Below are 17,114 nucleotides of genomic sequence, written 5' to 3'. Positions count from 1 at the left end.
GAAATGCGGAGACATTTCTTCAGCCAGAGAGTGGTGGGCCTGTGGAATTCATTGCCACAGAGTGCAGTGGAGGCTGGGACGCTAAATGTCTTCAAGGCAGAAATTGATAAATTTTTGATGTCACAAGGAATTAAGGGCTACGGGGAGAATGCGGGTAAGTGGAGTTGAAATGCCCATCAGCCATGATTGAATGACGGAGTGGACTCGATGGGCCGAATGGCCTTACTTCCGCCCCTATGTCTTATAGTCTTATGGAGAGTGCTAATAGCTAGGCAAGTGACTGTGATTGTGAGAGGCATTGCTATAGGGTATGCATCTATTAATGTTGGCTTTCAGTCTTGAATATTTGCATGTGTATTGGAAGATATATAAATTACCAAACAGAACCTTATTCTTTTCAGATATGAAGAACACATGCATGCACTACATTTGTTTTAAAGCATCAAAATAGGTGACAGCCATTCACTAGTTAAATTTTCAGAGCAATGCCCTGATCAACCAGTCAATCTGTTTAGCTTAAAGTTTAAAAAAGCCTGGAATTTTAACTGTCAATTGGTGATCCAGAAAATAAAGTTTTTTGAGGTCGAGAGGGGGAAATCCATGATTCCTAATCCATTTGTAAAGGAACTTTTTAACCCAAGAGATTTGAAAATCACAATCTCAAGGAATTCAAGTTAATGGAAATTGTTCACTCACCATGGGCAATGGTTCATCTCCATCCAGCATACGTCTGATGTTATCAACAATTTCTCTTATATCATAATTGGGGATTTTGCAAGCCCATCCTGTGCCAATACCTTCTGCACCATTCACTAACACCATAGGAACAATAGGCATGTACCACTCTGGCTCAACTCGTTGGTTATCATCATCCAGGTATTTCAAGAGGTTATCATCCGTTGCAGGAAACAGCAGACGAGTCAAAGCACTAAAGAAAACAAATCATGATTACTACTTAATCTATGGAAAGAACAATTTTGACAGTTCATGAATCAAAATCTGGAGATGTTAACAATTTTTTAAAAATCCACTGAAATGGCTCTTTTATTTATCAATGATAAAAGATAATAGTAAAATGTGAAATACTATGAGGAACAGAAAAGATTGAAAAGGTTAAGAGCCAATCTAAAATAGTGATGAACAGAGTAAGTATGTTTGAAATTCAGGGTGTGTAGTTTGTAATAAATATTAGTACTGCCTCAAAGTTCTAAAAGTAGGTCTTTATTTAAACTGTAGTGTGGGCATATTAATTTCTATAAAACCTGTAATCTTCAAACATCAGGGACTCCTAGGTAATTCCTTAAAAATCTATATCTCAAAATGTTCAAAAAGAAACACAAGATTTAAAAAGAAACAGCTTTATATGTAGGGAAAAGTATATACTTTTCAATTTAGTGTCCCTCTCCCCAAAACATCATGAATTTTCCTATCATTTCTACAACAAATTTCCTTCTTCACCAACCTGAGCATAGTGAAAATATATCGAGGACTTGCAGCATCTTTGCCACCATTAAGCCTTGTACCGAACTGACCAATTGGCTTCAGAAGATTAATATTATTGCTGCCAACAAAGTCCTGAGCTAATCCAACAATTGTCATCATAAGGGATGCCTGAGAATATCAATTAAAGCAAGTTAGCAAAATACAGGGAAAAAGTACAATTAAGTAATTCTTTGCTACCATTGAATGTTCCATTTATGCTTAAATGATATATGATACGTGTTGTTTGTTTCATAATGGTAGCTTTATAGTAACAAACATTTCACCCTCAAAATTTATTGAAACACTAAACAAATTAATTTCAATTTTTTTTTGAAATCTTGTTCATTTAGCAATGATTCTACTGGCTCAAATGAATAAATACATAAAAATCACTGGTTCAATTTTCCCATTTTTAGGCTAGATGTTATTTACTTGGAGTTCCATGGCAAGTATCCTCTATTAGTTCAAAGTGACATTCTCACATTATCTTCTGCACTTCACCTCATTAGATATACCATTGGCCTCTGTGGTCATTCTCAGGCAATTATGTGGCAAAACACATAATTCTTGCTGTTACAGGAACCTTCCAGTACACAAACTGCTCGCACATTATTTAAAGCCCAGCAGCGTATCACCTGAAACACTGAGCCATGAATTACCTCACACATTGTCCTCTTAGGAAACAGATGTTTCAGGGAGGGAAGCTGGCACCATCCTTTTCAGACGGAGGCCGGGAGAGCCTGGTGAACAGGCAACAAAGAATTGGCCATCCTCTCCCCAACAGATGACCAGAGGAGGCCAAGACACCAAATACAGACAGCCTGGACCCAGATAGTGGTCTTAGACAGAATTGAATCGAGGATTAAATTAAATGCACGGCAAAGCAAACAAAAGGCAACAATCTTCTGCACTTTACAAGTGTAAATGACATCATCAACTTTCTGCTAACTTACATTCATTCTGTGTCACTGCAATCTTCTCAAGTTTTATAGATACCAATCTCACTATTGCATGTAGCATCTCAACCTAACAACTGTCACCCTCTTCATCTCCATAACTATCAACCTGTCCTATTTTCTGACTTAAAAGTAAGTAATCCACAAAGGATGGCCAGTAAGCGCAAGCTAAATGAGTGCTAATAAATGAAGCTAAGAACTGTAAGATACATCCTGCATAGATGGCTAAGTGATGGAGAGAGCCAGCAAGTAAAAATACAGAATGCATCAGTGAGTGTGAAACAACGGACAGAAAATTCACACTTAGCCTGTGGAGCGCAAAGTCATTCACGCTACTTTTACATTGCTGGGTATTTCTCACGAGGACTTTACAACAATTGGGTGGCTATCTCAGTCCAGGCTGACAGCATCTGGTACTATGGTTATCTTTGGCGGTCTGATAGAAAAAAGACAGCTCTCCTTTCCACCACCCTGTTCACCAGAACTTGGAGGTGAACTCAGATGCCAGGTTCCTTTTCTCAGCCATCTCTTGTATCACAGCAGTACAGCAATTTTTGAATGGATATTCCTTGATTCCAGCATTTGAAGAGTGCATCATTGTGGTTTAAATCTAGCACCTGTAGCATCATCACCAGAAGATCCCAGCAGCAGTGAACACTTTTGCCCCAGAACCTCAATTTAGTAAAGATGTCCTGAAGCTCTGATGTATAACTAATGATGTGAACAGCTGAAGATTACACAAGAAAAGTTACCATGGCCCATACCCTCTGTTAAACACCCAGAAAATGACAACCAAATGATAACGAGATTCATCCTAATGTATTATTAATAAATATTGGTGGCTATTTATTTAATCATTCATGGAATGCAGATAGTGCTGCCATGGTCACATTTATTGCTCACACCAGATTATCATGACAAGGTAGTGAGCTTTCTTCTTGAACTGTTGCAGTGCTTCTGCCAATGATATGCTTGATGATGTTAGAGGTAGGAAAACATAAAACAAGTACTTTAATGGTGATGAAACTTAGCGCATGCTGAAATCATGTACAGGAAGGAGGCCCTCCTCTGACCAACAGTAATAATTTTTTTGTGATTTAATGTCATAACTTTGAGTGATGTGTGCATTTATGACATCCAGGTTGCTGTTTGATACACTGCTGAATGATCTATAGTGCACTGAAAGGTTACTTCACATGGGTGGCACTCATTGTGAGCAGCAACTACACACTAGTTAAATAAAAAAGTTTCAGTTCCACAAATAATTTTAAACAAATTATTGTGAACTTCAGGGGAGTGCATCAAACTTCTACTGACGTGGACAGAGCAAAACTTTATTCAGTAAATTATAACCTATACAAGTACTGAAAATTCACATTTGTAACCCAAAAGCTTTGTTCCTTTACAAAGTAGGAATTTGACATATGGCACAAAATTCACAAGAACATGAATTCTGCAATTATTACATATCATCTCCTTGCTAAACATTTTTGCATATACATTGGAGAAAAACTCATACCAGTTAATCAATAGTCTTACCTCACCATGATGATAGGCTGACATTTCAGCGACAGAACCAGCCAACTGAGCAACTTTGACTTCACGTTTGTCATTTCGTTTAAAACAGGTGAATAAAACCTTTCGCTGACCAGGTTTCAATCCTTAATTAAAGAATATATAGAATGAAACAAATTCAATTATTCCAAATAAGGCACTCACAAATGAAATTTGCACTTTTGACATCTACACTTATCCTGGTTAAGATCACAGGATGAGGAAGACACTGGCCAGACCAGCATTTATTGCTCATCCCTCATTGCCTGGAAGACAGTTAACAGTCAACTACATTATTGCGGGTCTGGAGTCACATGTATCCCAGACCAGGTAAGCAAGGCAGAACATCAGTGAACCAGATGGGTTTTTCCCTCAACAGTCAACAATGGCTTTGGATTCATCGTCAATGGAATGTCCGATCCAGATAAATAAGGACTGTTGGATAGGAAAGGTTTGGCAACTTTACAGAGGGGTGTGAGAGGTTAGCTTTAAAGTCCGTTCTGGAGGAAGGCAGGGTAGAGGGGGAACTACCTTTTGCAGGGCTCTGCTGATATGCATGAGCATACTCCAAAGACAATAATCTCCCTCCAGCAACTCTCTCCAGAACTTTAAAATAAAAACTTCTTGTCCTTTCTGGCCTACAATGTCATGACACATACTGCGTAATATTAGAGACAACATGAATTATATTAATAAACTCAATTAACCTTTAATTTTTACTTAAAATATGGTGGGCAGGCTGCTGATTTTGGCACCCACCCACCGGTTGCATTTCCGGGGTAACCTCAGGGATGGGAAGATGGTGGACTAGACACTTACTCTATTTTAGGGGACATCCTCCTGCTGCTACTGAAAGCACAATCAGCAGTGAAAGGTAAATCAAGCCCAGGACTAAATTGGGTACCTTCCAAGGAATTCCTAGAGGCAAAATGGACCTAATGTCCTCTATTTCTGTTGCAATGTTCTATTTTCCATTGTTCATTAACTGATTTGCAACGAACCTACATATTGCAACTTATAACAAAGGCCAGGCACAATAACAAGGGAAAACAGGGAATTAACATTTAAGACAATCTTATCTTGCATATCAGTATAATTCAGCTGAAAAACAAAGATTATGCTGTGGACTAACAAATAAAGCAGTGCATTTTATTATTACAGCTCAAGACTCACCATCCACAAGAGAAGGAATTGACCTCTCGTTATCAGAATTTGAAAAAAGCACCAGTTCCTTATTAATAAAGTCATTGAAAGTCAAATATTTTGTTTCTTTTCCATACAAATATTGCTGTAAATAAAATAAAAAGTTGATTATCAACATTTTTTCCTGAAATATTTGATCAGACACATAACACACAATTTGATTATAGAAATTGGACACTTATAATACCAACCAAGAATCCATATATTTGATAGTTTTGTCTACAAACAAATTAACTTATTCAACTTTCATGGCATGTTCAAGGTACTAGTTTAAAATGTTATTAATTTAAATAAATTTATTGCAACTTGTAGCAAATGAATTTCAATACAGTACATCTGGTAATCCATGTAACTTTCGCTGTCTTCTGTCAACCATGAAGTTAGTTAGCCATTCCTTGCGTTCGTCAATTTTTTTCCGACTAAATGCCTGAAGAATACAGAAAATCATCAATTTAAGCCATTTAAGCATTAAAAAAAAAACTGATTTTGAAAATATATTTTAAACTTCAGTTCTCACCAGGGTTATTGCAGAATCATCTTCTGGTCCAATGTATTTAAAGGGGATACGATGCCTCTGCATTTCAGCAAAATATTCCTTTGCTTCCTTAGCAGTGCTCGTACCCAAACCTAATGATTTAAATTCAGTAGTCAGATGTTAATCAAGCTAAAATACACCATTGAAATAAATCAAGAAACATCATGTCAAACACTTGCAGCATTTCAGAATTTAAATATGAACAGTTCCCCCGATAAATAAAAAAATGCTGAGGCACAGGCAAAAGGGAAATACATACAAAATCTGTTTTTAGTTAAGTTAGAAACCAGACCTATAAGAATGAAGAGCAGATTCACTTCTGATCCATTTACAAGCAAAAATGAAAAAAAAAAAATGCTTAATTTTATTTTGGTTTTCAAAGTCTGAGAGAAGATTTGTAGCTCGGGTACTCGTTATTGTGGTTCTGTTCGCCGAGCTGGGAATTTATGTTGCAGACGTTTCGTCCCCTGTCTAGGTGGCATCCTCAGTGCTTGGGAGCCTCCTGTGAAGCGCTTCTGTGATCTTTCCTCCGGCATTTGTAGTGGTTTGAATCTGCCGCTTCCGGTTGTCAGTTCCAGCTGTCCGCTGCAGTGGTCGGTATGCTTATTGGGTCCAGGTCGATGTGCTTATTGATTGAATTTGTGATGAGTGCCATGCCTCTAGGAATTCCCTGGCTGTTCGCTGTTTGGCTTGTCCTATAATAGTAGTGTTGTCCCAGTCGAATTCATGTTGCTTGTCATCTGCGTGTGTGGCTACTAAGGATAGCTGGTCGTGTCGTTTCGCGGCCAGTTGGTGTTCATGGATGCGGATCGTTAGCTGTCTTCCTGTTTGTCCTATGTAGTGTTTTGTGCAGTCCTTGCATGGGGTTTTATTTTGGTTTCTTTCAACTATCAAGAGTAAACTTTATAATAAAGTCTCGTGCAAAAGTGCAAAGCCAAGTGGGAAATTAAAAGTAGTACTTGAAGTAAAAAAAAAGTATACAATTTGGCAAAAAAAAAGACTGTGGATTAGGAACGTGTTGGAAGTCAGCAAAGGAGAACTAAAAGATTGCTTCAAAGGAAAGTACAGAAAAAGAATAGCCTGCAGGAAACATAAGAACTTGCTGCAAATGTTTCTATAGGTAGGTAAGGTAAGGAGAAGAAAGCTTGGTGAAAAAGATAGATCCTATAGAATCCAAAATGGGGAAATTTATAACGGGGAGCAAAGAAATGACTCACAAACTAAATACATACTTTACTAAGAAAGATACTAATCACAAAGCAGAAATGATAGGGAATACAATGTTTCATGAAAGCAAGAAACCCTAAGGTATATCAGGAATAAAAGAATGACTTGAGTAAGATTAAGGCCAATCAAGGACAGTAGTGGGAAGTTGAGCATGGAGTCAGAGGAGATAGGGGAAGCACTAAATGAATATTATTCGTTAGTATTCACACTGGAAAAGACAATGTTGTCAAGATGAATACTGAGAGACAGGCTACTAAAATAGATGGGATGGAGGTTCACAAGGAGGACGTGCTAGCAATTCTGGAAAATGTGAAAATAGATAAAGTCCCCTGGGCCAGATGGGATTTATCCTAAGATTCTCTGTGAAGCTAGAGAGATTGCAGAGCCTTTGATCTTTATGTCATCATTGTCTACAGGAATAGTGCCAGAAGACTGGAGGATAGCAAATGTTGTTTCTTTGTTCTAGAAGGGGAGTAGAGACAACTCTGGTAATTATAGACCAATGAGCCTTACTTCGGTTGTGGGTAAAGTGTTGGAAAAGGTTAGAAGAGGTAGGATTTATCATCATCTAGAAAAGGAGTAGGTTGATTAAGGATAGTCAGCACAGTTTTGTGAAGGGTAGGTCATGCCTCACAAACCTTTGAGAAGGAGACCAAACAGGTGGATAAGAGTAAATGTGGTGCATAAAGATTTCAGTAAGGCATTTGATAAGATTCCCTACAGTAGGCTATTGCACAAAATACGGAGGCACGGGTTTGAGGGTGATTTAGCGGTTTGGATCAGAAATTGGCTAGCTGAAAGAAGGCAGAAGGTGGTGGTTGATGGGAAATGTTGATCATGGAGTTCAGTTACTAGTGATGTATTACAAGGATCTGTTTTGGGGCCACTGCTGTTTGTCATTTCTTTAAATGACCAGGAAGAGGGTGTAGAAGGATGAGTTAGTGATTGCAAATGACACAAACGTCAGTAGAGTTGTGAAGAGTGCCAAAGGACATTTCAGGTTATAGAAGGACATAGATAAGCTGCAGAGCTGGTGTGAGAGGTAGCAAATGGAGTTTAATGTGGAAAAGTGTGATGTGATTCACTTTGGAAGGAGCAAAAGGAATAAAGAATACTGGGCTAATGGTAAGATTCTTGGTAGTGTAGATGTACATAGAGGTCTCGGTGTCCATCTATATAGATTCCTGAAAGTTGCCACCCAGGTTGACAGGGTTGTTAAGCAGGCATATGGTGTGTAAATTTTTATTAGTAGAAGGATTGAATTTCGGAGCCATGAGGTCATGCTACAGCTTTACAAAACTCTGGTGTGGCCGCACTTGGAGTATTGCATACAAGTCTGATCACTGCATTATAGGAAGGATGTGGAAGTGTTGGAAAGGGTTCAGAGGAGATTTACTAGGATGTTGCCTGGTATGGAGTGAAGGTCCTACGCGGAAAGACTGAGGGACTTGAGACTGTTTTCGTTAGAGAGAAGAAGTTTGAGAGGTGACTTAATTGAGACATATAAGATAATCAGAGGGTTAGATAATGAGAGTCCTTTTCCTCGGATGGTGATGGCTAGTATGATGGGACAAAGCTTTAAATTGAAGGCCGGCAGAAGTCAGACAGATGGCAAAGGTACTTTCTTTACTCAGAGTAGTAGGGACGTGGAACAGCCTGACTGCAACAATAGTAGACTTGCCAACTTTAAGGGCATTTAAATGGTCACTGGATATACATATTGATGAAAATGGAATAGTGTAGGTAAGCTGGGCTTTAAACTGGTTTCACAGGTGGGCGCAACAGAAACTAGAAACTATTAGAAGTTTCTAATAGAAACTTACAAGATAATACATGGCTTGGAGAGGGTGGACGCCAGGAAATTGTTTCCGTTAGGCGAGGAGACTAAGACCTGTGGACACAACCTTAGAATTAGAGGGGGTAAATTCAGAACAGAAATGTGGAGACATTTCTTCAGCCAGAGAGTGGTGGGCCTGTGGAATTCATTGCCACAGAGTGCAGTGGAGGCTGGGATGCTAAATGTCTTCAAGGCAGAAATTGATAAATTCTTGATGTCACAAGGAATTAACGGCTACGGGGAGAATGCGGGTAAGTGGAGTTGAAATGCTCATCAGCCATGATTGAATGGCGAAGTGGACTCGATGGGCCGAATGGCCTTACTTCCACTCCTATGTCTTATGGTCTTAACATCAAGGGCCAAAGGGCCTGTACTGCGCTGTAATGTTTTATGTTCTAAGGAACTGAAATAAAGCTGTATTATTACAGAAACGGTGTTGGAGAAATTGATGACACCGAAGGCTGATAATGTCCAGGGCTTGATAACAGAACAGTTAGTCCGACATCAGTAGTGGAAAAGATATTATAGTACATGATCAAGGATTTCATATCAGAGCACTTAATGGTAGAATCAGACACAAGTCTGATAGTAAACAGGTATGTCATAATTTGTGTTCACTCTGAGAGCTGGCAAAACTGAAACAGCTGGTGGTGATGGAAGAAACCAAGTAATCATTCACAACCTGAATTGAAACTTTATTGTACTCAGAGACCAGATCACAGTCGAGGACAGCACAATTGTCCCTAGCAAAGATTGCCACCAGATACTGGTTGAGCTCCACCGGGGGTGACCCAGGGTTTCCAAAATGAAGATGTTGGCAAGAAGTTATGACTGGTGGCCAGACTTAGCTGCGTTTGTGGGCCAGTGCGCAGAGTGCAAACAAGGACAAACACCACTGCCAGCAACTCCCCCCTATTCATGGGAATGAGCTGAAAATGTGTTGCTGGAAAAGCGCAGCAGGTCAGGCAGCATCCAAGGAACAGGAGAATTGACGTTTTGGGCATAAGCCCTTCTTCAGGAATGAGGAAAGTGTGTCCAGCAGGCTAAGACAAAAGGTAGGGAGGAGGGACTTGGGAAATGCGATAGGTGGAGGGAGGTCAAGGTGAGGGTGATAGGCCGGAGTGGGGTGGGGGCGGAGAGGTCAGGATGATGATTGCAGATTAGGAAGGTGGTGCTGAGTTCGAGGGATTTGACTGAGACAAGGTGGGGGGAGGGGAAATGAGGAAACTGGAGAAATCCGAGTTCATCCCTTGTGGTTGGAGGCTCCTCACCAGGTTAAATCAGATCTTCCCAGAGCTAGGGGGAGGGGTCAGGAATGCCAATGCCAAACACAAGATTCCGCTAAGCAAGACAGGCAGTTTACTTCAGGGGATAAAGTTTGGTGTAGGAACCAGGGGAATGGCCTTGCATGGATAACAGGCATGGTTGACGCAATGTCAGGTCCAGTGACATTGGGTTGGTGCGATGGTCCTGAACAAGCACGTGGACCATATGAAAGCTGTGAACTCACAAATGGTGCAAGAGCAAACATGCCCAGCCCTTCAACTGCCTTCTCAACTGTTCAGGAACCTATGGGTTCTCCCTCTTTGTGAAGTGTTGAAGGTACCTCAGAATCTGAGATGGACACAGTGAATGTCACCACCTCGATGCCATTGCCATCTGAAGAGGAGAATGAATTTGTTCTGAGATGCTGAGGGTGCAAGAGGTGAGGTATTGTCCGTTGCATGCCGCCCATATCTGAAGTAGAGTTAGAGAAATCTGACCTGGTGCTGAAATGCCCAAGAGGAGCTACAAAAAACAAAGAACTGGCCTATGTCCTTGAACTCAGAGGGGGAGGGACAGAGTGATTGTAACAAGGACAGCTAAATGGAGCTAATAGAGTATCTGAGTTTTCATGAAGAACGTGGATATAACTTGTGGCTAAGGGAGTTTTGGGAGGAAAGAATAGACAATTCAGCTCGATAATCTTACTTAATGGCAGAGCAGGCAATTTTTCCTTATATCTATGCAAAACAAATTAAGTTTAGATTAGATTAGATTAGATTACAGTGTGGAAACAGGCTCTTCGACCCAACAAGTCCACACCGACCCGCCGAAGCGAAACCCACCCATACCCCTACATTTACCCCTTACCTAACACTACGGGCAATTTAGCATGGCCAATTCACCTGACCCTGCACATCTTTTGGACTGTGGGAGGAAACCGGAGCACCCGGAGGAAACCCACGCAGACACGGGGAGAACGTGCAAACTCCACACAGTCAGTCGCCTGAGGCGGGAATTGAACCCGGGTCTCAGGCGCTGTGAGGCAGCAGTGCTAACCACTGTGCCACCGTGCCGCCCACTTAATGTTGATAAAGTTCTTAATGTTGATAAAGTCACCACACAGAGATTTTAAACAAACCTTTGTAGTATTTTACTTTCCAAGTCTTGTTGCTTTCTGTATTACTTCTCCACTCTTCAAATTCAGGAATACTGTAAAATGCAATTTCCTGCTTGTTTTTTGACACCTGGAAAAAACAATCTAATTTATACTTTTGCCTTAGTTTATAGCATACGAGAATAATTTTGACAAAATTAAAATGGTTATTAACCTTTTACATAATGGACCCTCCTGCAATTATTTAATTTAATACTATCCAGAAGGAGAACAAACCTTTACAATTGGAGTAATAAATTCCTCAATGAAATTATGTCTGAGCAATGAAGGCCAGTTGTGATGAATGAAATTGATCACTAAACCCTTGATATGGGAACCATCTTGATCCTGCAAAAGAATAATTCAGTAGAATTATGAATCAGATTGTAGATAATGGAACATTTTCACAAGCCTGTATAATGGAATACTTCAGGTCAAAATAACCTAATAAACAAAACTTCAAATATTTCCTTTTCCTCGGTGTAGAGTGTGGTATGCAAGGACAAGAAAGTTAAAACACAACAGATATCAATACCACAGTCCCACTTCCAAAGTTAATACATATATGATCTGATATTACCTTAAAATTCTTGCTAATTGTTCATTTTCCTTATGTTGACCATAAATGGAAAAATATCCAATCATAATGCTAAGTCAGTCATACAACAACTTACGCAGTGAAGAATGAGCACAAAGATTGTAAAGTGAACCTGCTCCCAAATTTTTAAAACATTAGCAAATTAAGAGTACAATGAATTTCGTGTACAACTTCTGCAGTGAGGACAGTCCCACCAAAATTATTGCATTATCTACTGAATTAATATACCTTATTTTACTTGTTCTCACAATTGCTGCCACACAGTGAAAACACCAAGTAAAAAGGCCAAATTTTAATACTGCAATACATTTTCCTGCATTTAATTCAATATATCTCTGTACATGATTAAATCTTTTGATTATGGATGCAAGTTTGCTGCTGAGCTGGAAGGTTCATTTTCAGATGTTTCGTCACCATACTAGGTAACATCATCAGTGAGCCTCCGGTGAAGTACTGGTGGTATGGCCTACTTTTTATTTATGTGTTTAGGTTTCCTCGGAGGCTCACTGATGATGTTACTTAGTATGGTGACGAAACGTCTGAAAACCAACCCTTCAGCTCAGTAAGCAAACTTACATCCAGAACCTCTACCTGAGCTACTATTCTTTTCAAAACTCGTTATCATTTGATGACCTTTAGCATGATCAATCCCACAGCAATTTAGACCTTAAAATTAAAAAAAACTCCATATACTGGAAATCTGAAATAAAAGCATTGCTAGAGGTGCTCAGCAAGCCTAGAATCATCTGCAGACAGCAAAACAGAGTTAACATTGCAAGTTAAACATGATTTTTTTCAGAACTGAACAACCATATTCAACTTAACATGCCAATGTTTCTCTCTCTCCACAGATACTGGCAGAACAGATCTGCTGAGGATTTCTAACACTTCCTGATTTTATTAGAAATTTATACCTTGTTCACTTAATGTTATTGACTTGCAATACATTGCATTTGAACAGGTTGCACATTTTTTTGGGGCTGGGAGGGGCGAAAGGGACTAATGGTGTGGAGAGGAGAGGGTGATTTGCAATGTTGTAGCAAATCACTGAATCACCAAATGTATATTCATAGTGTGAATGAATTATACACTACTAGAAAAGGTGACCGATTCTTTTCAATGCCACCATTCAATTAGACCAACCTGATCTGTCATAATCATCAATTTTCCATAACGGAGTGTCTTAAGAGACTCCTGATCATCATAATTCTTCTTGTATTGCAGACCAATGATTTTGATCATGTTGTTGATCTCGGCATTTTCCATAATCTGTGAGGTAAAAACAACATTAACATGCAATCCAAATATTTCTGACGGCTTACCAAAGTAGTCACCTAATTTATCATCTATTGGGATGGACAACAAATACAGTGAACAATAGCAAGATTCATTTACTGAAATATCTTCAAAGCATGGGTAACAATCTCTTGCTGACCTGACCTCTTGTGGCTAATCAAGAGCAGAACTTTAAGTGATCGGACAGGAAACACATTCTCACTGTGGGAGGTACAAAAGTGTGAAAAAAAGACATGGGAGACTGGAATGCAGCACTGTATATCGTCTATTTAAAAAACAATTATATTAGTGAACAAGAGGATATTTCTTGAAATGTTGTGAAGACAGTCCAAAGTAGTCACATGACATTAGTGAATCAACTAATAATGTATTGGTTGGAGGCAATTTAAAAATATGTGAATGCACCGTGTCAATATCGATTATTTATTCTATGTAACAGATATTGCAAGGTTTAAAAGCTAAATTCTCTCTGGGTGATCGAATTAGGTATCTGCTGAGAGAATAACTCTCTATATCTCCATTTGTAAATCTAGAGTCATTAAACTTTCTAACAAGCTACTTTAAATTTTACTTATTGTGAATTTTAACATTGCAATTTGTCTTCTTCTAAAAATTTTATCACTTTCAGACTTGATTACTTCAAGAATTCTGTACTGGCTTTCTACCTTTCTAGTGCATGTAAAACCCTGGTTTTCAACACCCCATTTCTGATGACACTTGTTCACTGTAACCTACATTGTATTCTGGTCCCCAATGTCTCAAAAGGTAAAATTCTTGATCAAATCCTTTCATTGTCTCATGCCTTTTTTGACAAGGCTAGGTTCTTCTGGTGCTGTAGAAACCTGTTACTGATTTCTCCAAATTTAACTCTTGATGCCACCATTAAAAAACTTACCATTTGGATTATACCTCTGAAGTGCTTTGGGACATTATCAACATTCAAGATGCTGACTGAATTCAAGTATTATTCCATTACAAACAATTTACATCTTACATCAACGTACCTGTTTGTGAGAGGCTTCTCGTACATTGAGAAGTTTCCCTCTAAGTGGAAACACGCCATATCTGTCTCTGCCAACAACGCCTAAGCCCGATACAGCCAAAGTTTTGGCTGAATCACCCTCTGTTAGGATGAGGGTACAACCATGAGAATGCTTTGTTCCTGAAAAACAAAATTGAATAACAATTTGTATCTCACAACTGATTTATATGTTTTTAAATTGTTTCTTCATTGGATGTGGCCATCATGACAAGACAGTTTTTTTCTAACTCTTTCAATCCATGCTGTATACATATACTCAGTGATGTTGAGGAGGGAATTATAGGAGTTTAACCCAGTCACACTAAAGGAAACCAATTTATTGTTAAACCATGAAGCCATAGAAAGGGACTAGTTAGACAGAAGGGTCTGTTTCCATGCTGTATACTCTAAAATATAATGAATTTGATTGATTTATTATTGCCGCATGTATCGAGATACAGTGAAAAGTATGGTTTTGCATGACAACCTAAGGAGGTTTCACCATATCGAATCACAGAATCCCTACAATGTAGAAGCAGGCCACTTGGTCCATCAAGTTCACACCAACCCTCTGAAGCATCCTATCCTGACCTACCCCTATATTTCCCTTGGCTAATCCACCTAGCCTGCACATCCCTGGACACAATAGCAATTTAGCACAGCCAATCCATCTAACCTGCACACGTTTGGATGGTGGGAGGAATCCAGGGCACTGGAGGTAATCCACGCAGACATGCCACATAGACAGTTGCCGTAAGGTGGAATCAAACCCAGGTCCTGGCATTGTGAGGCTGCAGTACTAACCACTGTGCTGGCCTAGGCAGTTAGGGCCATTTTAGTTTGGCTACATGGTTGGCATGGACTGTTTGGACCTCAGGATCTGTATCCATGCAGTGTGACAATAATAAATCAAATCAAATTTTCCGCAAAACATCCAGTGCAAGAAAAGCCAGAAACCTCATCATACCAGCATCATTAGCATCGTCCAGTTTAGGAATTCCTTTGATCTTGGTTTGTTTTAATCCTGAGCATTTCTTATTGAGCATATTCTGAGCTTTAAACTTAACCCAGTTCATGATACTTTCAACGACACCACAATTCATTGCCTACAAAAGAAACAGAGTAATATTTAGTGGAACAATTTTGTACTGTTTATATAGTTCTGGTCCAAGCAATTAGACATTATCAATCAAATAGATAAAAATGTCCAATAAGTAATGAAGTAGTATCAGTTGATTTCATGGATTAAGTGCCTAAAATTCTATCTTCAGAGGAAGACAACTTTAAGGCTGAATTCCACCTCCTTTCTCTTGGAAAGTCTTTGGTCTCTATTCATCAATTCACCAATAACACCACAGCAAACAAGATAAAGTATTTATACAGAAAACTGCAGTTTGTATTTTTGATCCTACTAGTCAATGTCAGCAAGTTGAAACTCTGTCATGCATGCCATAATCAAATATTTTGCACTCTGAACTGTAAAAATGTGATGATTGAAATGAGATTGTAAAAACTATATGGTACCAAGGCAGACGTTGATATAGTATTCATTAGGAAGCAAGAATAGGAACAAAATAACCAAATTATGAGTGTAGCGAAAGAATGTAAAGCAATAACAGATGATTTTGCATAGCAGATGGGTAAGAAACAGATGTAGCAAAATTGTAAATATATTTTGGGGAAAACAGTGACATAAGTAAGCCAAAAGGGATAAAATTTCTAATTTACTGCAAGAACAGAGATGGACAAGGGTAAATGCAGCTTTAAAGGAAAATATAGATTTTAAAAAGTCATAAAACACAAATGAGAAATTTACAGCGATCATAGGATAGAATTCTTACAGTGGGGAAACAGGTGATTCAGCCCACTGAGTCTACAGTGACCCTCCAAGAGCAGCCCACCCAAATCCACCCTCCGACCCTATCCCTGCATTTCCCATGGCTGATCCACCAGGCCTGCACACAATGGGCAATTTAGCATAGTCAATCCACCTAACCTGCACATCTTTGGACTGCAGGAGGAAACTGGAGCACCAATAGAAACAGGGAAATTGTGCAAACTCTACACAGACAGTCACCCGAAGATGGAATTGAACTGGGGTCCGTAATGCTGTGAGGCAGCAGTTTTAACCACTGAGCCACTGTGCTTTTCTATCAGAGCACGTAAACAATTTTGCACACTGCAACAGATAAAACATTGTTGATTCACCAGACAAGCCCAGAATGAGACCTAAGATATCCAGAGTTAGAAAATCTTTTTCAATTACTCAGAACTTAGAATACTTTAGCACAATGATCGGTGATTTACTATTCTCAAAGTAATGCTATATAAAGGAAACAATGAAAGAACAGGATTTAAACTGGATAAACTAGCTAAAGATCAAGACTGGCACAGATGCAAAGAATCAAATGGTTTCTACGGTGTAATTTCAATGATTACAAAATTGCTGCACATTACTCAGACTGAATCACCAGAACTCAAAACAAAAAGTCAAAGCCAAACATACCGCTTTGATAAATTTCTCTGATAACACACATCGGGATCCAAAGCTCTTTGCTTGAAGGGTCATATTCTCTTTGGTCTGGGAGTCAAAAGTTGGGTTCTCAATCAAACTGTTCACGAAGACCCAAAGATGGTTCTTGACCTGTCACAGATTTGAACTTACAAAGTTAGACATATAAAAAATAGACAACACAGAATAATCGAATGCTTGCAGTCATAAACTGAAAAGCACAACATTATACAGAAATTTTAACAAGGAAGAGATTGAAGAAATGTGTTTTCTGTATCAACAAATCCACCTTTAGACAAATTCATATGAATTCAAATTTAAATTCAGACATTCAGATGACAAATATTAGAAAAAGTCAAATTGACAACACATCTCGAGTTCACTACAATTTCCTTTGATGTCTACCTATTTTCAAAAGTGGAGTGGAGTAAATGATATTTTTGTTTCACAAGTAAATCTGAGGACCATAAGTGA

At 38.9% G+C, this 17,114-nt stretch overlaps 1 protein-coding gene across 3 annotated transcripts in view; it reads right to left on the bottom strand.

Moving 5' to 3' along the window:
* top2a (DNA topoisomerase II alpha) overlaps positions 1-17,114 on the bottom strand; it is a 59,671-nt gene that overhangs the window by 28,765 nt on the left and 13,792 nt on the right. For 2 of the 3 annotated variants that reach the window (XM_043674888.2, XM_043674889.2), the window contains exons 10-21: positions 16,635-16,772; positions 15,096-15,234; positions 14,112-14,269; positions 12,955-13,080; positions 11,451-11,561; positions 11,199-11,304; positions 5,713-5,822; positions 5,530-5,622; positions 5,166-5,280; positions 3,978-4,099; positions 1,463-1,611; positions 697-928 (exon numbers count right to left, since the gene is read on the bottom strand). In XM_043674888.2, the coding sequence (XP_043530823.2) occupies positions 697-928; positions 1,463-1,611; positions 3,978-4,099; positions 5,166-5,280; positions 5,530-5,622; positions 5,713-5,822; positions 11,199-11,304; positions 11,451-11,561; positions 12,955-13,080; positions 14,112-14,269; positions 15,096-15,234; positions 16,635-16,772 (1,599 nt within the window). The remainder of the gene's footprint in view (positions 1-696; positions 929-1,462; positions 1,612-3,977; positions 4,100-5,165; positions 5,281-5,529; positions 5,623-5,712; positions 5,823-11,198; positions 11,305-11,450; positions 11,562-12,954; positions 13,081-14,111; positions 14,270-15,095; positions 15,235-16,634; positions 16,773-17,114) is intronic. The other variant, XM_087977798.1, reaches the window with a different exon arrangement.

The sequence above is a fragment of the Chiloscyllium plagiosum genome, unplaced genomic scaffold, assembly GCF_037043375.1.
Source record: "Chiloscyllium plagiosum isolate Xiang-an unplaced genomic scaffold, Cpla_swu_hap1 HiC_scaffold_32, whole genome shotgun sequence".
In the NCBI taxonomy this organism is placed as follows: Eukaryota; Metazoa; Chordata; class Chondrichthyes; order Orectolobiformes; family Hemiscylliidae; genus Chiloscyllium; species Chiloscyllium plagiosum.
This window is presented reverse-complemented; position numbering and strand designations above follow the sequence as displayed.